The sequence below is a fragment of the Babesia bovis genome (genome assembly GCF_000165395.2).
Source record: "Babesia bovis T2Bo chromosome 4 map unlocalized Chr4_1, whole genome shotgun sequence".
Lineage (NCBI taxonomy): Eukaryota > Apicomplexa > Aconoidasida > Piroplasmida > Babesiidae > Babesia > Babesia bovis.
In genome coordinates this window covers 996,094-1,017,493 of record NW_026261571.1, presented here as the reverse complement: position 1 = coordinate 1,017,493, position 21,400 = coordinate 996,094, and the positions used below count along the sequence as shown (strand labels likewise).

Here is a 21,400-nt window from a genome sequence, read left to right as displayed (position 1 = left end):
TTTTGATATTTTAAAGCATGCGGTTTACGATTATTTTAATATTTAAAAGTCAATAACCATGGCATCCTCTGAGCTACATCAAATATACCAGCATTACATTAACAAATCCACCGGACAACTAGAGGGCCGAATGTTTGTTAAAATATTCAAACAGGCGAACCTGTTAGACCAGAAACTAAACACTAACGATTTAGATATAATATTTGTTAAACATCGGACAAAAGTAGGTATATATAGATAATATAAAGATCATAGTAGGGATCACGCACCATGGATTTCAGCGGATTCGAAAAAGCTATACAAGCAGCTGCAGTAGCATTGGGAATTGACTATCAGGAAATTGTAGAAAGGGTCCTTAAAGCTGGCGCACCAGTATATGCCGGCACGGAAACTCTACCTGTACGTTTTTATGACGATAAAAACAGCTACACTGGAGTACATGCTCATGGAGGTCCTTCAGTTAAATGACACAAAACATGTTCTAATGAAGCCCATAAAATGGTTTGATTCCGGAATATTTTGTCGTTAAAACAACAGATTATTTCAATATGAATTGCTCTTTGATATGCATATATTAGTGCATTTTTATGCATTATATGTTAAACAACCTTGGTACAGCTACATTGCTGCCATGCTATTCTCATTAATCAATGGTCATTACCATTCCAGTAACCATAAAGAAAACGCGATGTTTATGAATTTTTGGTTGCCAGATTATCAATATTTTTGCGACAATCTTAAGATTGAAAAATCGTCGTTAACACTTAGTTACCATTACGCTGCTTGAGATAGCTGTGAATACATACGATCAAGCTTCGAACTCACAGACGCATCAATGACCTGATCTCCAATACGGACAACTAGACCACCCATCAAACTAGGATTCACTATGTATGTCACTGCAGGTTGATGTGCATCACCCAAACGCTTTTTCAAAGCAGCTTCGAGGGCAGCCTTGTGTTTGGGACTGAGCTCAACAGCTGATTGTGCGAAACATTTTACTTGACCTTTGGTAGCCATATATAATGTCTCAAATAGCCTCTTCAACTGAGGAAGTTCACCAGAACGGCGTTGTTCAAAAAGTATCTCAAGACAGATCAGAGTCTCCTTCTGAAGTTCAGGGAAACCCAGAGTCTTGAGGTCGTCACGGAGAAAAGCAACCTTAGTCACAGAACGTAAACACGGGTTAACAACAAAAGTATTGAATTCGTCGGACGTGGACATGGCACCATGAAGATTGTTAAGGTCACCCATAACCTTGTCCACATTCTTCGAAGACTTGGCAGCAAGGTATAGCGCCTTAGCGTATGAACCCATAACACCGCTAGAATCCATTAATGATAAAGCATTCTCATCTGATGATGTCCCAAAGCGGCGATAAATAGAGAGAATTGGGCCCCTAAAACGGCCGCAACCCCTTAATGCAAGATAACCTGTAGTAAGCGCCCTCATTTGAAAAAACAGTTAATAAAGACACATAGTGCGATCATTTCATATAAAATGCTATGTGTGTCATGCATAGACTATTAGAACGCATCGTACAGAAAGCGCGTATGGAACCTCATCCCAGCATCCTTGTGTGGCAACGGAATCCTTCAGCGAAATGAAACATAATTATTTGTTGTTATAAATTTGTGTGTTAATTATTGTATGTGTGCAGCATAATGTGCGTGAATTAATGAGTTAGCGTATATCGACCATAACCAACGTTAATTCGAAGTTAGCCGACAATGAAGTCATTAACAATGTGACTCTCCTAAGTCGAAATCGCAATTATAATGAAATTGACGTGTGGATAGATTTTTAATTCATCTCTACGTAAATAACGCTATTCAACAGATGAATTGTTCTCATTAAGCAATCGTAAACAAGCTGACACACCATGGAAAAAAAACACAGATGGATTTGTTAGATACGTGTATTTGTAACTATTAAACGCGCCATCGTCTACTCATCAGCATAGCCTATTGGTTAAGTAAATATTCAATATAATATTCTTCTATATACGAAATATGGCGGGGAAATAGATACGTAAATATGGTGCTACATTCCAACAATAGAATACACTTTATCCCATAACAATAGCATTTTTTAAGTTGGTGATCTTCAAAAACATGCCATATCATGGCTCCTTAACAGAACATACCTCGTGATCTCTAGAGGTGATCACGTCGCTAAACTGAATATACGTGTTTTGTCAACTCGTATACGCAACAACGAAATATTGCACTCAATTTTCTCAAAACTATGAGGTATATGATCATTAACTCCAATATGGACGATAATCGTGATTACCCATTAACCAAACGTCGTAGTAAATTGCGCGAGCAATTTCAGGCAATTCCCCAGGTCGAGGTCGAATCGGCAACATCAAGCGATTACATATATCCAAAGATCGCTAAAAGAGAAACAAGCGCAAGGCGCTCATTGGCGCGAGAAAATAATAAACGAAACCAAATTTCTCGATACAGTCGATTCGATACTGAAGATTCTTATGCGAAGCAATATGACTCTACGTATCTCTATTCAAGAAGAGAATTATATAATCATGAGTATGGTGTCTATAATATGCGTCCCAAACCGCCACTGTCGCGCAGAGTTCAAGACGCATCATTTGTGGGCAACAGAGTGTATAATGCTTCGCCAAAGAAAAGTGCCACTGGTGCTAGCTCTACCCGCCGAGGGGACATTAGTTTAAACAATACTAAGGAAAGCGTTCGAAATATTTCTTTCCCGCAAGAGAACACCGCCTTGTCAAGGGACAGAACGGGCAAAATGCAGTTGAAGTCTAATATCCAACAGCACCAAGATACATTTAGATCGACAGTTGTGGATTCATTCATGGTTAACGGAGATTTAGTGTCGAACAATCATCTGGACCAACCAACGCGTACCAGAACCACTTCACAAAGGCGTCCGTCCATCGTGAGGTATGAATTAGGAACAGAAGAACTTCAGTCAGTAGAACAGCCCGCCATCAGTAATGATACCGATACTCAAAATACTGATGTGCATACAACGCAAATAAAGGATGTGCCAATGAAGGACGCAGAGGCCGACACTATACCTGTCTATCAGATGGATGTTGATGCAGCGACTCCTGCTGAACCCCCTGTAAAAATAGAGAGTTCACCCAAAAGAAAAAGGGGGAGGCCCAAAGGTTCTAAAAGTGCAGCCCCAAGTAAACGTGGACCTGCTACTAAAAAAGTAAAAGTTGAACGGGTAGTGGTAGAAAAGATTGACCTTGCACCTGCAATAAAGAGGATCGGTGCTAGAACACGCTCAAACAATAATCTAAATTTGAATATTGTAAACACACGTCATATGGCTGATGAACGTGAAGCACTGAAAACAGATGAATCGGATAGTGTAACTGTGGAAAAGGTAGATAACGATGCAAACACGGAGGCTGAGACTACTTCTGCTGCTGATCGTGTAGCGTTAACATCGAGAAGCAAAAGGAAAGATATTAACATTGTGGTAGTGGACGATGATACAAAGGACTCTGATTATGGTGTCACACCTAAGCGAGTACCTAAAGTTACAAATCGTAAAGATAAACAAAAAGTGGTCGTCAAGAAAACTACAGGTGGACATGCCGATGTGCCTATTACTAAGACTCGTGGATCAAAAAGAGGAAAAGAAAACAAAGGGTCAGCTTCTTCAATGCGTATAGAGGAAGGAACGCAAACAGAAGATGGTGAACCGGTACTAGAGGAAAATACTCCTGTATATGATAGTGTAGAAAGCGAAAGATTACTAATGTTTGAGCAGTATTTAGATATGAGTGAAAGGATGTACTGCGGACGCCCTTTTTGTATCAGAAAAAAATCGGATTCAGAGGACCCGGCTGAAAACAATGTTGATGAAGCTGTAAGTGATGATGAATCGTTTATAAATAAACTTCTGGAAGAAGTTGAGCATCCTTTATCAGGAGAAAGGCGTGCGAGCGTGAATAAGACAAATAATGGCGCGAAAACTGGCGCCAAGAATTCCTTTGAACATACTGATGATAGCATGAGTGTTGATGATCCATTGGAATTTTACTGTTCCAAGATTGATTTCAGATTTAAAGTGTCATTTGCCATGCTTACGTCTAACATCAGACAGTCCCAAGTATTGGATCTTTGGGGACCAAAGGAAATTGTTTTGTTTGAATTGGGTATTTTTAAATATGGTAAGGAATTTTTTGAAATACAACGTAAGATTCCTACCAAGTCTGTTAAGGAGATTGTAGATATGTATTATTTCTGGAAGAAGACAAACAGGTATAGGATGTGGAAAGCAAACAGACTATACTGATGTCGCCCAGACAGTGTAAATGTTGCACTTATGTGTTGTCAAATACCCAATCAATGTTGTTTAAATCTCCACACATTAAACAAGTATAATTTTTGCTTTTATTTGCTTCAATCACAATAACACTTGCGCACGATATTACACATTTTAATTATGGCGCTATAGCCGCCTAACCCAACCGCACGTATGTGTATTGTTAAGATCTTAATACTTGTTAGAGTATGATTTTTTCTACAATTTCCATTACATGGATCGTTATAGAGCGACGGAGAGAACTCTCAAGCTGGCCGCGACCCATAGTTGCAAAGTGAATGGAGCCATTATAAAGGACGACTTCGTGAATATAGCTACTAGGGCAGCTTCAGAAGGAGTAACGTTAAAAGGCACTAAAGAGCTTGTAAAAGAATGCTTTTTGGAGAAGGCGACGTCGGATACCAACACTTTACAAAATGGGTGTAACCTGTTGATCGACACCTTGGCGCTATTAGAAGGTTTATCTAACCCAAAAACGGTTCGAGAAGATTATAAGAGTAATACTAAGACGTCATTAGCAACAATCGCTAAATGTGCCAAAGGTTGTCAATTCAAGCAATCTGATAAAACGGTGGTTTTGTGTAAGTGAATTAACATGGTATACATATCTTACAATAGGCAATATATCGGATATCAATGCATTTATAAGTATAAATGGTAAAACTGATTTGTGTTCCAATGAGCACTCCGATGGTTTTTACAATCTCAACATACTGGAAAGTCGACGTGTAGGAGAAACATCCAGGGTTTCTTCAGTAAACAACAATGTTCTTGAGACCCTGGAAGCTTATACAGGTGGTACAAAAAATTTATCATTTGGTCAAGGGTTTACAATACTCTCTGAAAAAAACATTATTGATAATGCGGATACATCAGACATCATAAAGGATGACGATGAAAGCTTCTTACTTAAAAATGTCAACGTCACCCAATTATTACCTGGCTCACATCAGACTGTTATTAAAAGCGTATATAATCCTTTTGAGCCTTACTATGAGGACTTAAAGGAGGTGTATGCCTGTAGCAGGGATAATGGTGTCACCACGTATGTTGGCGGCATGTATCCCCCTTTGCATACGTATTATACCAAACATACTGGGCGAAAGCATATCATATCGCCCATCGTATCGCAAAATTGTATAAGGCAGGTTTGGTGTGAGCCACGGTCTACTCTTGCAAATTCCTTGCTTAAAAGTTCAAAAAAGTCCAAAAACAAATTGCCATTTGCATTTGTGGTACCAGGTCAAGTAGAAGACAACTATATAGACATTGTGTTTATCAATGTCTCTACAATTAGATCGCATTCTTCTGCTTCCCTATCGCCGTAGGTTTGAAATCAGTAACTCTTTATCTATTTCAGCGTTGAGCATGTTGTATTAATAGGAGAAAATTCTAGGTTATATAATTGTGTCACATATGTTGCACGTGTTCACCCGAGCGCCGCTAGCCGGCAACTAAATATGGTATGTAAATTGAAGAAAATGTCATTAACCATTCAGTGTCGCTCGCTGTTAACGTCACATATAGAACAGGGGAAGCTATTTACACGAATACTTATCAAGCTACTTCGTTGTGTTTATGCCTTGCGCAATGGTGCTTCGGAATGGCGGAGCCATAATGACACCATCTCTAAAGTAAGCTACAGATTTTCGGAATATTATATAAACTAGGCAATATCTAATATACAATGGGGATGCCTTTGGAATCACTGGAATTTCTATCCAGGAGATATTGTAACGGAAGCAGACATGCAAGAATTACCTCAATTGTTAAATAATTGGAAAATAGATGATAACGATGAATCAATCAAGCCGTTTAATGATACATGCCGACGTTTCATTGATGATCTTAACAATAAGTTCAAAGCCTATAAATCTGGTAAACTGCAAGTTGCTGAATTTGTTACAGATATTATATGCACTTACACAAATGAAGTCATTCCTTCTTTTGAGGATATTTATTCGAAATTACGTAACAGTGTATACGAGGACTTGAGAGCAAGCAGCAAGAGCTTTCCGCAGATGTTGGCAAACATTCTAGAGTCTACTGATCATTTTAGTAGAACAGCGAATTCCAATCTCCAAAGCGCTGAGGTAATTAATAACGATCTTGGTGATCTTCTACAAATGAGGGCCGAAATACTGCCTAAGCATCTAAGTACTGCGTCGGAACCCGCTGATTTAACAAGTGTATATGATATCCTTGGACGCAATCTTCTAGAAAACCCTGCATTTTCAGGTGCACCTTTCTTGGAATATTTCCAGAGGAATCAAAAAATTGACCCTAACATTGAAAAACATGCCATCACTTCCACTGTTGCGGATGTTTACAATAAATGCTTGGATGGTTATAATAAAGGAAATATAACAATGGATAAATCCAAGACCTCCAATGCCTTAGTAATGCTGAACTGCTTGATAATTTTATTGGCAAATCATGAAAGGGTATTCATCAAAGCGAAGGACATGAAGGAATTCTTAAGCAAGGTTAATAAGTAGGTTGGAATGAATATAATTAATATTTTGTAGCATACCGGAGGCACTGGCTACCTGGGCATTGGGATTATTTTATGAAAGAAACTCTGCTGATGAATTCACTTTGTATGCAAAAGGACTGCAGAGGCTCATCTGCTATATTTTGTGGCTATGCATCTATCTTGTGGGTGGAAAATATAGCTACAACTTCGCAACATTGATAAATGCCGATTTAAAATCAAAGCGAATGTTGCATTCTGTAATTTACAAATGCTTACCTATTGCAGGATTGGATAACGGTGGCAATACGAAATCCACTATCTATTCAATTGATGTTCCACTCAAACATACGACACAGATGAACAACAATGCAATCGGTGGAGTTCTTGACGCTATGAAAGTGTACGGCAAGCGACGTAGAAGGTAAAAATGTCACACACCTATCATGTACCTAAATTAACACTACTTGCGATGTTAGAATTTCTCATTTTAACTGATTGCAACGATAATTTGTAGTCAACACGTGTTAAGTATAATGACGTTGAAGAATCTTTGTTGTATGCACTCTATCCATATATCCCAAAGACATGACAGTATCGCATTTAATATTAGTTATATAATAACATGTTTACAAATGGATGGTGCTAAGATATTTCATGATAGACACTAGTGGCCATTACATAGGATAGAATGTTAGTTATCCAATGTTTGAAACTCATTTAACTGAGTGTATGTGTACACATTAGATAATTGTACGCTTTTTCAATTAGTTGAATGTCTATTAAACGGATAGAGATAAACAGTTGCCTCGATGGTCTCGACGAGAGTGGAAGATTTAATGAAATGAGCCTTTAGACCATATGAGGAGTCAATAATAACAATCCATATCACTGGGATGGTGCATTATGCTTCCAAATGGATAGCAATATCATTCACTCTAAGGTGGTTTACCCTGTTTCTTATCCTATCTACTGCCAATGCCTTCTACGGTGACAGTAAGTTAACTGATGCTTGCAGTATGTACATAGTTTCTTGTTGAATTATGATAGAATATGAACTGAACATTACATATCAAACAAATATAACGTTGATGCATTATTTTTAACTTGCAGAAGCATTGTAATATAATTATATATAATATTAACTATATAAATTTTTCTATATGTACTCATTAACATTATATTAGGAACTAATAGCTCTTCATCTCGTTTCTTATCGCACAACCTGGTTAACGTATCTCGATTCAACGAATCAAAGGCCAAGCCTATCACAAAAATGGATTCTACCATGGCTGTCGGTCAAAGTCGTTTGCCATTGAAAAGAGATTCATTCTTGTACGCATCTAGATACAAGAATATTGATCCATCCATCATATCACCTGCAGAAAAACGGAAAATTAGAGATATGATCATGGAAGGCGGACATGTGAAGCTCATAGAACAGGTGCTAAAAAATGTAAATTTAGATAGACTTTACAAAAAACCGGCAAAATCTCGTGTAGTACCAACATCTACAGCATACCGACCGATTCTTAGGGATACACGGATCGAAGACGATGTTAAGGACGATGCTGTAGATCCATTTTCAGGGGAGCGTGACGTTGAAGAACCAACGCATATTAATAAAATCAGAGCTTCTACTTTTGTTATACACAGAGGTGATGTCCATCTGGTGCTTTCATCGCAACACATATCACAAGCTCGTTCTAGAGGTCATTATAAGGTGAAGATGCGAAACTTAATGAATAACAAAGAGATTGTGCATTCCTTTTCTGACGGTAGCAAGTTAAGCGTTGTCGCTCCAAACAAGATATCAGCCACCTACCAAGGAACAGAAGATAGATCAGGTGATTTTATATTTCAATGTGAAAAGGGTGAAATGCATCTACCTAAGAGTTCGCAGTTACAGGCAATTAAGTATCTTAAACCCGAACTTAAGGTGACCATATCAACATGGAAAGGACAAATAATTGGAATATTTGTTCCACATCAAATCCAATACAAGGTCATACGTATAAACGTCGGTAACTATGCAGCTACATTAGAGAATGGCTTGGTCATATTGGTTCCAACTTACGTTAAACCTGGAGATTATATTGATGTTAATACCTCAAAGGGTGAATTTCTGAGGAGGTCAGTGATTGGCTAATGCGGCGCACTTATTCACATTCTTTCCGACAGCACAGTGTAATACAGTAGCATCGCATAGAATCCTCAATTGATAAATCGTCTATAATAGCAATATTCTAATGTTTTACCTAATATTGTAAACACGTACAACTATTTGATAATATGAAGTCATACCATATAATTTTAGCAGTCCAATTAACTTCGGCATTATCCACCCTACAGACTAACCTGACACTCATAAATTGAATTTCATAAAAGTGTTGAAATGAGCAAGATAACGATGTTATGGCGACATCTATTAAACTTTTTTGGATGTAAAATCGTAAAGGATAACGAAAACAAGCATGCGTTGTTGCTTCCTACGATTATATATATTAGCCAATGAATCTTATCTGTCATTTGTTGTCTGGATTCATCGATTCATTAGAATGACATGATGGTGAAGAGCATATGCGCATTCTTGTAGATAAATCACACAAAGTTCGTCTATAAATCATACATACACCTACTTCGCCTATCTAAGGTGATTCTGTGGTTTCTATGGAGTTGTATTGAAGCATATATTAAACTAAATTGGATAGAAATAACCAACGCTATTACCACAATTAAAAGTCATAATATGATCAAAAAGGCTATGATATATCAATGAATCCATTGCCATATATTTGCCATTTTTAGCCTTATGAAACAAACTGAACCTAATCATTAGCATTTTGTCATTTTGTTTCATCTATACATTTATCTTCTACATTATAATATAGTGTTGCAACAAAAAAACAAACGTAGGGTAATTAATATATTATAAATACCGCAATATGCATATGCTAATAGTTTATGCGTGTATATCATCACCATTTACCTTTTATTTTTTGATGTAAATACTTTCATAATTTTTACAATAGTTACACTATACCACCAATTGTTAAGCATTAATTACATGTTATCATGTGTATGCCTTTTTATATATAATTTCCGTATTGTGATATTAGAGGAATTGCATATCATCACGAGTTTGTGAATAATGCATTATTTAGAAAAATAGTTCACTATATATATTTTGATAGCACTGTGTCAATGACTATGAAATCAGTCCACCAATATAAGGATGTTACCATATCCGATTATATTTTTTTATGTTTATTGAGTATTGTATAATCGCAGTTATACGGTTTATTTACCCTTCTTGTATTTTGTTACAAATGCCGAATATGATCTTTGCCGATAACCTATTACACTATTTATTCAACAATATATTTAACATGATATATATATTATGCAATCTCCGTACTCTATATAAGAGATTTTCAACCCACCCCCAACAATTAATTTAATGTTTCGTTGGAATACTCCACGTGTGATAATCCATCCTCTCTTATCAATGGCTGTAGTATTATAATGCTCAACAGCAGCAAGAAATTTCAACATCGTTAGATAGTGCATATATACCAATATAATTTCCTATGAACTTATAAATGAATTTTTCATATTAAGCATAAATACTGATCCCTATACATTAGGTAAACGCAAAAATGATTGTTCTAATTTTAGTTATGCAATGCATTGCTAAATCTCAAACATTTGTACTAGACATTAATAGCCCTGAAATTTCTGATTCAATAGAAATGTATGAAGGCACATTCAGTGAAGGAGGTATATATAGAATGTATTACGCAACTACAGAGCACTTCTATTTTATAAAATGTAACGATTTCGAATTTAATTTACCAAGGTTTCAAAAAATGCCCAAAGAAATTTATATACAAGACTTTTTACGTGGTAAATATCGACATGTTGTAATTAGTGCGAAAAGCACTACAGGTAGAAAGAAAATAACGAATCATTATTTTCAGGGAGATGATATATTGTTTACCAAAGGAAACCGAAAACGAATGTTGAAATTTATTGGAGAAATCACTAAACTGAGTGTCCACGCTCAATCGAACAAAATACATCCTTTTATTAAAAAACTCTACATCGCCGGCAAAGCTAATATGATTATATGGCGTGTAATACCCATTAATCACGATCCACAAGCGAATCTTGTAAAGCGCCTGCGCCATACCGGTGGAAATGTAACCATATCCCCTTTTCTTGGTATAGAATATACTGCAAATAATGATCCAAGCCATGAATCTTATATTAGTTCACATGCTAAAGAGATTCAACAAATGGTTGATACCAATAAAATAATTTTGATATTAAATTGGAATGTTAAATATTATATACCACAAGCTATATGCATACCGCAAGTACAAAATAACATATTCAAACCGAAAAACATTCTTTACTGCTCAGATAGTCCCCCTCTAAAAGTATTTAACAAAACTCTTGGGGAATCCAAAGCCATTCAAATAGATGTCTCATGCAACCATGCTGCAATGCCAGAGATCATATTTTTGGCTAATCTTCAACGTGGATGTTGGTATTATAGTCAATATACAATAGCCGATCTAGGAAACTCCCAATTTAAAAAGGTTAACGTTGCCGATTCCAAGCGAGATTACATAATCTATAGTAGTGACAATAATGAAATTGTAACGCATGTGGAAATTTTTGAACACATTATATATGGTTGGAAATATGTTGTAGTTAATAAGGTATTTGTAGACTTATCAAACGAAATGGTAGAATTTAAAGACGAAAATCACAAAGTATACAAATGTATACATGATGGTGACAATGTGAGGTATTATGATTTAGATGCTTTCTGGGTAGATCCATACATAAGTATGTTACATAATATCAATACTGCAAAAGAATGTTACCAAGATGTTCACGACTATCTGTTATCGTGAACGTTCTTTCTCTTTGTAATATATAGATATAACTGGTCCGGCATTAAATATATGAATAATGGGTTTAATTCACCAAAGCGAATATAATTTTTCGAAAAGTGATGGTTGCCTTCGGACAATAGTTTATAAACAATAATAAAAATGGTATAAATGGATGGTTATAACCCTAACTGTATTAGACATTAAAACTATATCTATCAGGTCCCAAACGGCAAAACGCTCTTATCACTGTAGATAAAGACAATGCTATTAATTAAGTGGCACATATGCTTGAACCATTAACTGAAGGAGAAGCAGGTTGTCTTGCATCTTGATAAATGAAAATTCATGGTCATTATTGATATTGTCTTACAATCAATGAAAATTATGATGTATGTGAGGCTTCTATATCAAGTTGTAGTAGATATAACATAACAAAATAAGTAAAGTTATGCCGATTCATAAAATATACTTCAGAATGTAAGAGGTCAGAGATATTGATATCACTAATCTTGAAAGCATCACATGGGTTCTGCACAATACGAATCAGCATCTTAATTCTTAACTAATGATTTATTACTTAAGGCATTCCAGTATTAATGTGTGATCAAATACAACTTAGACGCCGAAGACTATGATATAGGGAGAGTTAATTATTATCAATTCCTTGTCCGTATATCATATCGAAGGAAGTCATTTTGAAACACATCTTTATGTTCTATCATGCGTATCATTTCTGCACCTACACAATCTACGACGTCCTCATAACAGAATTTATCAATGCAATGAAGGCACTCTACGCTATACTCGCTTAAGTTACAGCTAGCATGACAAGTAGTATCTACACATTGTGCCTGTTTAATCAAACAAACTAAACAATTGGGATTAAATGGCTCTATGCCTTCATGAAGAAGGTCTTTGAAAATATTGGCCATGAGCAATCTTGGATTGTTAGGAAACAAAATGGGCCTCCATCTTACCCATGATTTTACCACATAGCGAGTTATCCCTAGCTTCTTTAGAGATTCCTCAGTTACTGAGTCTTTACTCAAACCTAGTATGCGTAAATCTGTTTCTGCACAATGGCCTTGTGCATATGCAACGTGGACGAAGGTAGACAACATGGCAATGGCCACAACTAAACTCCTTCTTCCTATCATTCTCTGCACGATGAAAAATATTTCCCCTCTATATAGAATCCTTTATGGTATTTTACCTAATCGTTCCTTGAAACATGGAAATACCTGGTAGTGAGTAACCTCTAAGTAATAAATTCCCACCATACTTAGCGTGGAAAATCTAACAGCAGTCACAAAATATAGATTTTATAAAGCTATATGTTACATCAGCTGATAGAATAGAGAAAGGATATAACATTTATCTACGGAAAATACTTTCTCCATAAATGTTAAGAAGGATGCGTATTCTCTAACAGCCTAATCGCTTATCAAAGCGTACTGTGCAATGTAATTATCTGTGATATACTTTATATACATTTTTTAAACCAAACAGTTATGCTGCCAACATGTACCCTAAGTTCAACGATGCAACCTCATCCCTCCCACCTTCAACATATTGCATACTTTCTTAATAATATTATCTGTTCAGGCCCAATCTGATATAAATAAAATACGAACGTAACATATGAATGTACAACAGAGGGTTATATACTGTAGGACGGATTAGACTCAATTGGGTTTCATGCATAATGTATAAGGGTAATTCATTTATTATTTGAAACCATATATATGATAACAGCTAAAATACGCCCAAAACCCACATTTAATCATCCGTGTATTATGCGTCATCTATTAATTTTAATTGGCGATAGTTAATCGATGTGGCAGCACCCAATGTATAACCAACGTTCTATTGTACTTATTCAGCGGTTGTTTAATCGTTACAAGCGCCGTTTTAAAACTCCTGTCAAACAAAGCAATTCATATAGAAGTCATCATCTCAAATAAATCTTCTTATTGCAAATGTTGGTATACATGCTTTTCATATGTAATGTAGTGATGAGCAAATTTTGTTATATATTACATATTCCATTCATTTAACAACCTGCATATTCGTAGATGAGGTTACAAACATTATTCCAATCGTAAAATAATTTTGAAAAGAACAAATAATAGTATATATTACGATAGCAAAATATTGTCGGGTGAGCACTCAAATAATGTATACGATAATTGGTATATAGAATTGATTATAAATAACAGTTTCAAAGCATATGCAGAAGACAAAATGAACATCATTCCCTATTTAGGTAACTATAAACATTTTAAACATGCATCATAGAATTAGCTATAGTCTACGGAATAACATTTTAGTATTTACGCATATGGAAAATTATAGTGCAAACGTTATTTTATTGAAAACGTTGTTTATTTTATCATTACTCCACCGAAATCATATGTTGAATGCATGGAGTAATAGATAGGCTTTTGGTAGGCGTAATGTTGATATCTTTGTATGTGAATGAGTAGACCCCAGGCAATGGAAGGATGGCGTCGAAAACTATACATGCCTTAGATCTAGGTAATATCTGTGGAACGTCTACAGTAAGTAAGCCTACGTAATACCAGGCGTGAATGTTAGCTGCGGCTTTATCTTTTGTAGCCTTTACCTTTAGGTACGGTATGACTTCATCAGTAGGGTTTTCCAGTATGACCTTGATGTGGACAAGAATTGGAGCTCCTTCATAACGTAACATGGATACATCTGATGTGATCTTTACCAATACATGTGCCTTTGAATCAACAAAAATATTATCTGTCTGCAGACCAACTGCCTCACCACATTTCCACTTTAGGGTAACCGATGGATCCTCTGGGTTAAAAGGCGATACCAGTAAGATCGAATTACGTTTGGAATCTACGACACTTTGTTCATTCGAATATTGTTGGGTTTCTATATGCGTTTTGATCGGATTTTTATCAACGCCATATAAACAAAGCGATTTGATGTCTGCTTTGGAATTGTTAACGATACTGCATTTTACCATTTTCTCTAAGCTGTGATCATATTCATAACTGACATCCAATCCATTGTCCACGGTATAGAATCTCCAGAAAGAAATATTCCCATCAACGTTATAGCATTTAGATGATGTGCGTACTCTACCTTGCATACATATGACACTTGGGGCATCAGCCACCCGTGGGACCATGAGTATAAGAATGGTAATGGTACCATTAGCTGATATTAACCCATCCACATCGTTCTTCAGCGTGACTTGGTATGATTTGTTGCCACTTATTGATCCCAAATTGCATTTAGCTGGATCTTCCCACATAACGTTAATATTGGTCCCATGTGGATGGTAAGCAAATGGATAACTACTTACAATACACCTGCCACTTGTTTTCATAGACAGAGATATAGCATCTATAGTCGCTGTACCTATGTTTTTGATGGTCAACTTGGTTATAACATATTCGCCGGCTATGGCCTCACATTTAGACAGATTCCCACCTTCATCAGTTTCATACTTAGCATCAGTATCCGATACGCCTAGATAATCATTAACATCTGAAAAGTATCTACAATCCATGTTAAGTGGGATAGCATCTGGTGGAATTTTGGCCACCTTCGACAAAACAATTGCAATTTCTGGATGGGTGTCTGTAACTGTAAAAGATAAACCATTATCAATTTTTCTGTTTTCGGCATATTCGTCAAGTGTCTGATGAGATTCCACAGCCAGTGGCGCACCCCTTGTTTTTCGTGAACCACACAGATACAACGGTACCCAGCATGTAACGCAACCAAATAATTTCCATGCAAATCCACACACCTTGTATGTTCCTGGTTGTGAAACACAGAACTTAAGATATACTGTGCGCCTGTCACCTTCGGATAAATAGACGAAGTTGTCCTTAGGGTTTGCATTTGATGTATCAGAAGCAGTTGTATCAGCCATAGAAGCGGTTTCCCACCAACTTGAATCCTTACCCTTTATAAGAAGGTGGAAATCATCACAATGAATACCAATGTTGAGTGGATTAATTAATTCGAGCTTTATAATGCTGGGTTCGTTTATGGTATATTTCACGGTATGCATGGGGGATTCCTTGGGAAGAAAATAACCTGAATCTGAATCAACTTTATATGATATATTTCCATAATCACTAATAAAATCATAACATCGTTTCCACGTTGCATCATTTTCAGACATTGTTTTCACATTTTGTTTCATGGTGGATTCCTGCAGTTCAAAGTCATCTACTGCACTGCATACAGAGTCTTCATTGGGGTTTGATGAGGCATAAAATTGCCTGGTTGATAAGAGACCACAATTACGCCCATGTACACCCCCTTTGTTTCGTAAAAATATAAACGGAACACGTACGAGATACGGTATATCACCGTTTAACTTTGGGATATCCGCTTTGTCGTAGACCAATCCGGGATTATATTTGTATGCAGGCGATATAACTGTGGGCGTTTCTATTTTGGAACATCTTAATTCGGGGTCTATAACGGATAATTTCATAAGTCTTCTTAGATGGGCCATTTCACGGTCGCTAATATACCACGATGATTTAAGGGAATGGGCATCATTACTATTCAGTTGCCCATTACATAAAAGTGTTTCATATTGATTTGCCAACTCATTAAGAGCATCTATACAGTACAAAGGGTTGTAACGACTCAGCGTACCATACAGATAATCCGATGCGATATTCCAACCTTTGTTATTGAACATGGGAACAGCCAACATGTAGCATCTTTTGGTAAGATTAACAATTCCGGCTTTCGAATATAGATTACCTGCCATCACTAAATTGAAGTTGCGTTTTCTATGTTTCGTTGTAAAGAAAGTTGATGATTCCAATGACAACGCCATTCTAACAAAGTCAGCCTTGCTATTTAGCTCCATGGTTGCACTTATGGAGGCCATCTTGGTGGCTTCTGCCGTACCACCTATTGTAGCTGCTAAAATGGCTGCTAATAAAGCATCTGTTTTTGAGTTGTATTTCAAAAATATCGATATGGCTTTATCCAGGTCAACAATAGCCGCATCGTTGGATGAAGTTACAGCCTCTCCATCATATTCTACATTATCGTTATCCGACAGAACCATTTTGTTTAGCATCTTTCGATTCGATATGGCGCTATACACATACGCAATACCTTGCAATTCATGGTCACAACCTCGCGATACAAGGTCTACATAACCAACCGATGTACCAGAAAGCGTCTCTTCCTGCATCGCAATAAATATAGATTTCATAGTTTCATAATCAGGTTCATGCGATTTAGATTTAGCAAGCTTGAGGCACAGAGAAGCTACATCTTGTTTATGTTCCGTGGTCAATGGCACCAGTGATTTGGAGATGTAATGCTCTTCGACGTTCATAAAAAATGCCGCAAATTTTTGGCAATCTGGTTCACTTGCTAATTTTTCGTTTAAATCATTTAAAACATGGACAAATATTTGTTCTTTATAAACCAACGTTAAGGATTCTGTAAGTTGTGCGAAGTTCCCTTCCCCAATAATGACAACTGAGTATGTTTTATTTGATTCTAGCTCTCCTAGCATATCCATAACCGTTTTAGCATCGTCATTTGATGTACAACATACCATTAAACCTTTTGCATCCAATGGAATACCTAAGGTCTTATGGCGCGTTGAACGAAGTATCTTTGCCAGCGTTACCGCCCATTCTGTAAACCACAAAGGATATCCAACAAACTCTAAATCTTTAATGTCAAAGTTTGGTATGTTACTTTCGACTGCATTCAGGAGGGATGTGTCAATGTCTGCATCCAGAAGACTTAGAATCTCATTTTCGTCCTCGTATTCCAACTTTTTAATGGCATTCCTTGTGCTTCGCTTTTCATACAGCTTATTTATTATATCTACAAATGATTTATAACCACAGGTATAAAGTTTGTCTCTAGCAGAGGGTGTTGCCTTGACCAGCATACAGGCTCCGCTGTAATGCTTAGAAAGGCGATCAAAAAGATCTATATTACTGCACACCGGTATACCCATTTATTATATCAAATGAATTATGTGATATGCTACACTTCTAGTGCCTGTCTGAGCCGGAAGGCACCCAACCATCCAGCGACACATTGACTAATGTGTAAAAAAAATTGACTAAAAAGTTTTACAACTCATCGTTGGCTGGTTTACCATCTTTGTCTAAATCAATTTCTTCTAATTCCAAACCTTCAGGCATCTTAAGAGGATCATCCTCCTTTTCTGGTTCAGGAGTATATGGAATGTCTTCTAAAGTAACGGATGAATCGACCTTAAGCTTGTCGGACAAATAGGCATATGCACTGTGTGAAATTACACTGGGATTCTCAATGGTGAATCCTCCTGCCAACTTTGCTGCGTTGTAGAGAAGTTTGATTGAATCAATGAAACTAGAATCATCGGCTTCATTGATTGCCCTTTTAAGCATTTCGAGCATAATAGGGTGTTCCGCATTGATTTCTAGAATGCGAGAGCGTAAACCTGAAGTGTATGAATTCATATCGCCTTCATGTTTGTTGACAACATAAGATTTAACAATCTTTTCCATATGTGCTGACATACCCCAGTCAGCAGCAACAACAGTGCAAGGATCATCGGTAAGCCTGTGCGACAGCTTCACATCATATATGTCATCGATGTGCTGCTTGAAAAGCTTAACTAGGGGTGCATATTTTTTCATTGTGACACGGTCCTTTTCGAGGTCTTCCTCTGTACGTTGGAATTCTACATCACCCTTTTGTACTGATTTGAATGATCTGCCCTCGTATTCAAACATCTGTGTAACACAAGATTCATCCATCGTGTCGGTGAGATATAGAACATCTATACCACGTTTTCTGAATCCCTGTAGATGAGGACTGTTATGGATGGCATCGTATGACTCTCCACTGGCATAGTATATCAACAACTGACCTTCTTGCATCTCTGCAACATATTGTTCCAATGTAATTTCTTCATCTTTGTGTTTTGAAGTCTGATATTTCAATAATTTGGCTATCTTCTTCCTGTTTGCAGGATCGTCGTAGCAGGCAACCTTCAACGAACCCTTGAAATTCTGGTAGAACTTGTCAAAGGTTGATTTCTCTGATATCTTTGTTTTCAATTCTTTTTTCTTTTCCTCATCTGTTTCACTTTCCAATTCTTCACGAAGCTGTTTCTTGTTTTCCATGCTTTCCTTCATGAGGTTCTCCAAGGTTGTCAATACAGATCTTACTATCTTCTTGGCGATGATTTTAATCATCTTGCTTTGTTGCAAGTGTTCTCTAGACACATTAAGAGGGAAATTGTCACTGTCAACAACACCGTGAAGCGAATAAAGGTAACGTGGCAAAAAGTTGGGTAGACTGTCAGATACCAGCACCCTTCGTGCGTATATTTTAACGTGGTGTCCCACATCTTCATTATCGAAATATGCACTTTTTGGTCTTTCTGGGATGTACAGCAGCGCTCTGAAATCGATGTCACCTTCAGCGACAAAATGAATATGAGCCAAGGGTTTCGAGGTAGATCCACTAATTGCCTTGTAAAAGGCGGTGTATTCATCTTCGGTGATCTCCGATTTGTCCCTAGCCCATATTGGTTTAATATCATTTACATGTTGCCACTTAGCTTCTGGCTCACCTTTTACCGCTTTCAGAACATAGATAGGGAACCTCACAAACTGGCTGTGTTTCTTAATCAGTTCCTCAATCTTATCAATCTCTAAATACTCCGTAGCATCCTCTCTAAGGAAGAGAGTGATTTGCGTACCATGTTCTCCAAGTGTGTTTCCCTTGGGATCTTCATACAGTTCGTATTTAGTATCAGCTGACGATTTCCACACATACTGTTTGTCCTCTAAATGCTTGCTTTGCACAACAACACTGTCTGCTACTAGGAAAACAGAGTAAAAGCCAACACCGAACTGTCCTATTAGGTTAGAATCATTTTCACCTTTGGTAATGGCATCAATGAAATTAGCGGTACCAGACTTGGCGATTGTTCCAAGGTTGTTGATAAGTTCGTGCTTGGTCATACCAACACCAGTATCTAGAATCGTCAAAGTACGTTTATTCTTCGAAACTCTGATCTTAATAGCTAACTCATCGACGGACTCCGACCGATTTTCACGCAATTCCACGATTTTGTATTTTTCAAGTGCATCTGCTGAGTTGGAAATGAGCTCCCTAAGGAATACATCTTTATTTGAGTAAAGGGAATTTACGATGATATCCATGACACGTGCGAAATCAGCCTGGTAAGTATGGCTTTCACCATGCTTAGCAGCTTGGGTCATTTCATCATCAGACAGGCTAACGAAGTCTTCGGGTTCTGTCACTTCCACTTCTGGCTTTTCCGTCTCTTCTTCAGCCTTTCCATCTCGTAGATCGATGCTAATGGGAGGCTGTTCGCTCTTTTCATCAACAATATCCTCTATTGAGTCTTCGACATCTTCAGCACATACGGGATATTGGATGTAGTTGATGGCACTTATAGCCAAGATACATTGTAAAATATAAACAGTAGACAGCTTCATTGTTAAAAGATTTGATGGCAGTCGATATATCCATACAATGCGTATTTGCTGGCTTCGACGGTGTCTTAATATATAAGTAGCTTGATCCAATAATAGTAACAGTGGAGAGTAACTACCTCCCTATGTAAATCAGTATGTGGCGGGGAAACGACGAAAATTCTTTCCCTGCAATATGTTATCAGCTATCACCCTCGGTGGGTACAGTTGCTCCGATGGTCCACAACTTCCCACGATAGACAGGGGTTTTAAAGCCGATATAATACAGACACGGCCTGTATAAAATCTGTTAATAACTAGGCCTCGATTGATTGGGGTTTTAGTTTTATAGTGGAGCATACCACCCGAAATGTGTAAGCAGTGTGTGGTAAATAGTCAAATGAGGTACAACTGATTAAGTAAAGTACTTAATATGGTGGTTGACACAAAGGTGTACATGAGGCTGAGATATTTTTAAATGGATTCGCAACTGCTTATGTCACTAGATGATTGCTGCTTGGCGCCTGTGCGAAATTGCAACAACGTACAGGCGGTGTACATAGGGGCCTAAAACAGAAGATGTAATTTAACATACATCAGCAGTTGGTAATAGATAACAATGGCCTGTAGTCCTCAAATGGATCTTTTAACGTGCAGATCTTGATGGATATCTTTGACTTATTGTTATATAGGATCTCTTCCCTTGAAGGATAATACTAGTGATAAAGGAATGATTCTTGTTTCCTGGTTCATTATGGTTACATTTTGTAGTGTAAAAGTTTGAAATGTAATTGTGTATCATTAATGAATGCTCTATAATCAATTATTCGTCATATAATTATTGTATAGTGTATGAAGGAATCTTATAGTATATTCTAATGCCAATAAGCAGGCAACAGTTACACATGTTAAAATTCTTTACACTGGAGAGTATTTAGAATTATGTTACACTGTTGTCACATGTATAGAGCATTAATCTCATGATAGACAATATACGATAGGTTATCAGGTGTTCTCTATACTGGTTACACATCTTGTTAGTTGTATCCACATTTTATAATTTTGATAATTCAAAATTCTTTTAACAATAAAAAGTTAAAAGGTATTTTCTTCATTATTAGTTTGGATATATTACTATATATGTTAACCATAGTTTCAATTAGCCGATATTTTTCAACATTACCTTTATATTCTGCATTTCTCTG

The 21,400-nt window shown here is 36.9% G+C and overlaps 9 protein-coding genes across 9 annotated transcripts; 5 read left to right on the top strand and 4 right to left on the bottom strand.

The window, feature by feature from the left end:
- The first annotated feature begins 30 nt into the window (after positions 1–30).
- BBOV_IV008480 (p25-alpha family protein) lies at positions 31–524 on the top strand. Its single transcript, XM_001610720.2, has 2 exons — positions 31–223; positions 259–524. Exons 1-2 carry the CDS (start codon positions 59–61, stop codon positions 466–468), a joined length of 375 nt encoding a protein of 124 aa, XP_001610770.1. The 5' UTR covers positions 31–58; the 3' UTR covers positions 469–524.
- Positions 525–583: 59 nt separating this feature from the next.
- Positions 584–1,533, bottom strand: BBOV_IV008470 (ATP synthase delta (OSCP) subunit family protein). The gene has a single exon (XM_001610719.2). The coding sequence runs from the start codon at positions 1,450–1,452 to the stop codon at positions 775–777; it is 678 nt and encodes a 225-aa protein (XP_001610769.1). The 5' UTR covers positions 1,453–1,533; the 3' UTR covers positions 584–774.
- Positions 1,534–2,036: 503 nt separating this feature from the next.
- Positions 2,037–4,402, top strand: BBOV_IV008460 (uncharacterized protein). Its single transcript, XM_001610718.2, has one exon. The coding sequence runs from the start codon at positions 2,248–2,250 to the stop codon at positions 4,300–4,302; it is 2,055 nt and encodes a 684-aa protein (XP_001610768.2). The 5' UTR covers positions 2,037–2,247; the 3' UTR covers positions 4,303–4,402.
- An 88-nt stretch (positions 4,403–4,490) lies between these two features.
- On the top strand, positions 4,491–7,303 carry BBOV_IV008440 (putative integral membrane protein). Its single transcript, XM_001610717.2, has 6 exons — positions 4,491–4,913; positions 4,951–5,656; positions 5,693–5,795; positions 5,832–5,966; positions 6,003–6,826; positions 6,861–7,303. Exons 1-6 carry the CDS (start codon positions 4,547–4,549, stop codon positions 7,231–7,233), a joined length of 2,508 nt encoding a protein of 835 aa, XP_001610767.2. The 5' UTR covers positions 4,491–4,546; the 3' UTR covers positions 7,234–7,303.
- Positions 7,304–7,487: 184 nt separating this feature from the next.
- On the top strand, positions 7,488–9,037 carry BBOV_IV008430 (Elongation factor P C-terminal family protein). Its single transcript, XM_051767437.1, has 2 exons — positions 7,488–7,801; positions 7,993–9,037. The coding sequence occupies exons 1-2, from the start codon at positions 7,702–7,704 to the stop codon at positions 8,952–8,954; spliced, it is 1,062 nt and encodes a 353-aa protein (XP_051623306.1). The 5' UTR covers positions 7,488–7,701; the 3' UTR covers positions 8,955–9,037.
- A 1,385-nt stretch (positions 9,038–10,422) lies between these two features.
- On the top strand, positions 10,423–11,758 carry BBOV_IV008420 (uncharacterized protein). Its single transcript, XM_001610714.2, has one exon. The coding sequence runs from the start codon at positions 10,465–10,467 to the stop codon at positions 11,728–11,730; it is 1,266 nt and encodes a 421-aa protein (XP_001610764.1). The 5' UTR covers positions 10,423–10,464; the 3' UTR covers positions 11,731–11,758.
- Positions 11,759–11,937: 179 nt separating this feature from the next.
- On the bottom strand, positions 11,938–12,972 carry BBOV_IV008415 (putative integral membrane protein). Its single transcript, XM_051767089.1, has one exon. It carries the CDS (start codon positions 12,867–12,869, stop codon positions 12,369–12,371), a length of 501 nt encoding a protein of 166 aa, XP_051623646.1. The 5' UTR covers positions 12,870–12,972; the 3' UTR covers positions 11,938–12,368.
- Positions 12,973–14,065: 1,093 nt separating this feature from the next.
- BBOV_IV008410 (ER-Golgi trafficking TRAPP I complex 85 kDa subunit family protein) lies at positions 14,066–17,686 on the bottom strand. Its single transcript, XM_001610713.2, has one exon. It carries the CDS (start codon positions 17,642–17,644, stop codon positions 14,108–14,110), a length of 3,537 nt encoding a protein of 1,178 aa, XP_001610763.1. The 5' UTR covers positions 17,645–17,686; the 3' UTR covers positions 14,066–14,107.
- A 103-nt stretch (positions 17,687–17,789) lies between these two features.
- Positions 17,790–20,303, bottom strand: BBOV_IV008400 (Hsp90 family protein). Its single transcript, XM_001610712.2, has one exon. The coding sequence runs from the start codon at positions 20,217–20,219 to the stop codon at positions 17,832–17,834; it is 2,388 nt and encodes a 795-aa protein (XP_001610762.1). The 5' UTR covers positions 20,220–20,303; the 3' UTR covers positions 17,790–17,831.
- Positions 20,304–21,400: the final 1,097 nt, after the last annotated feature.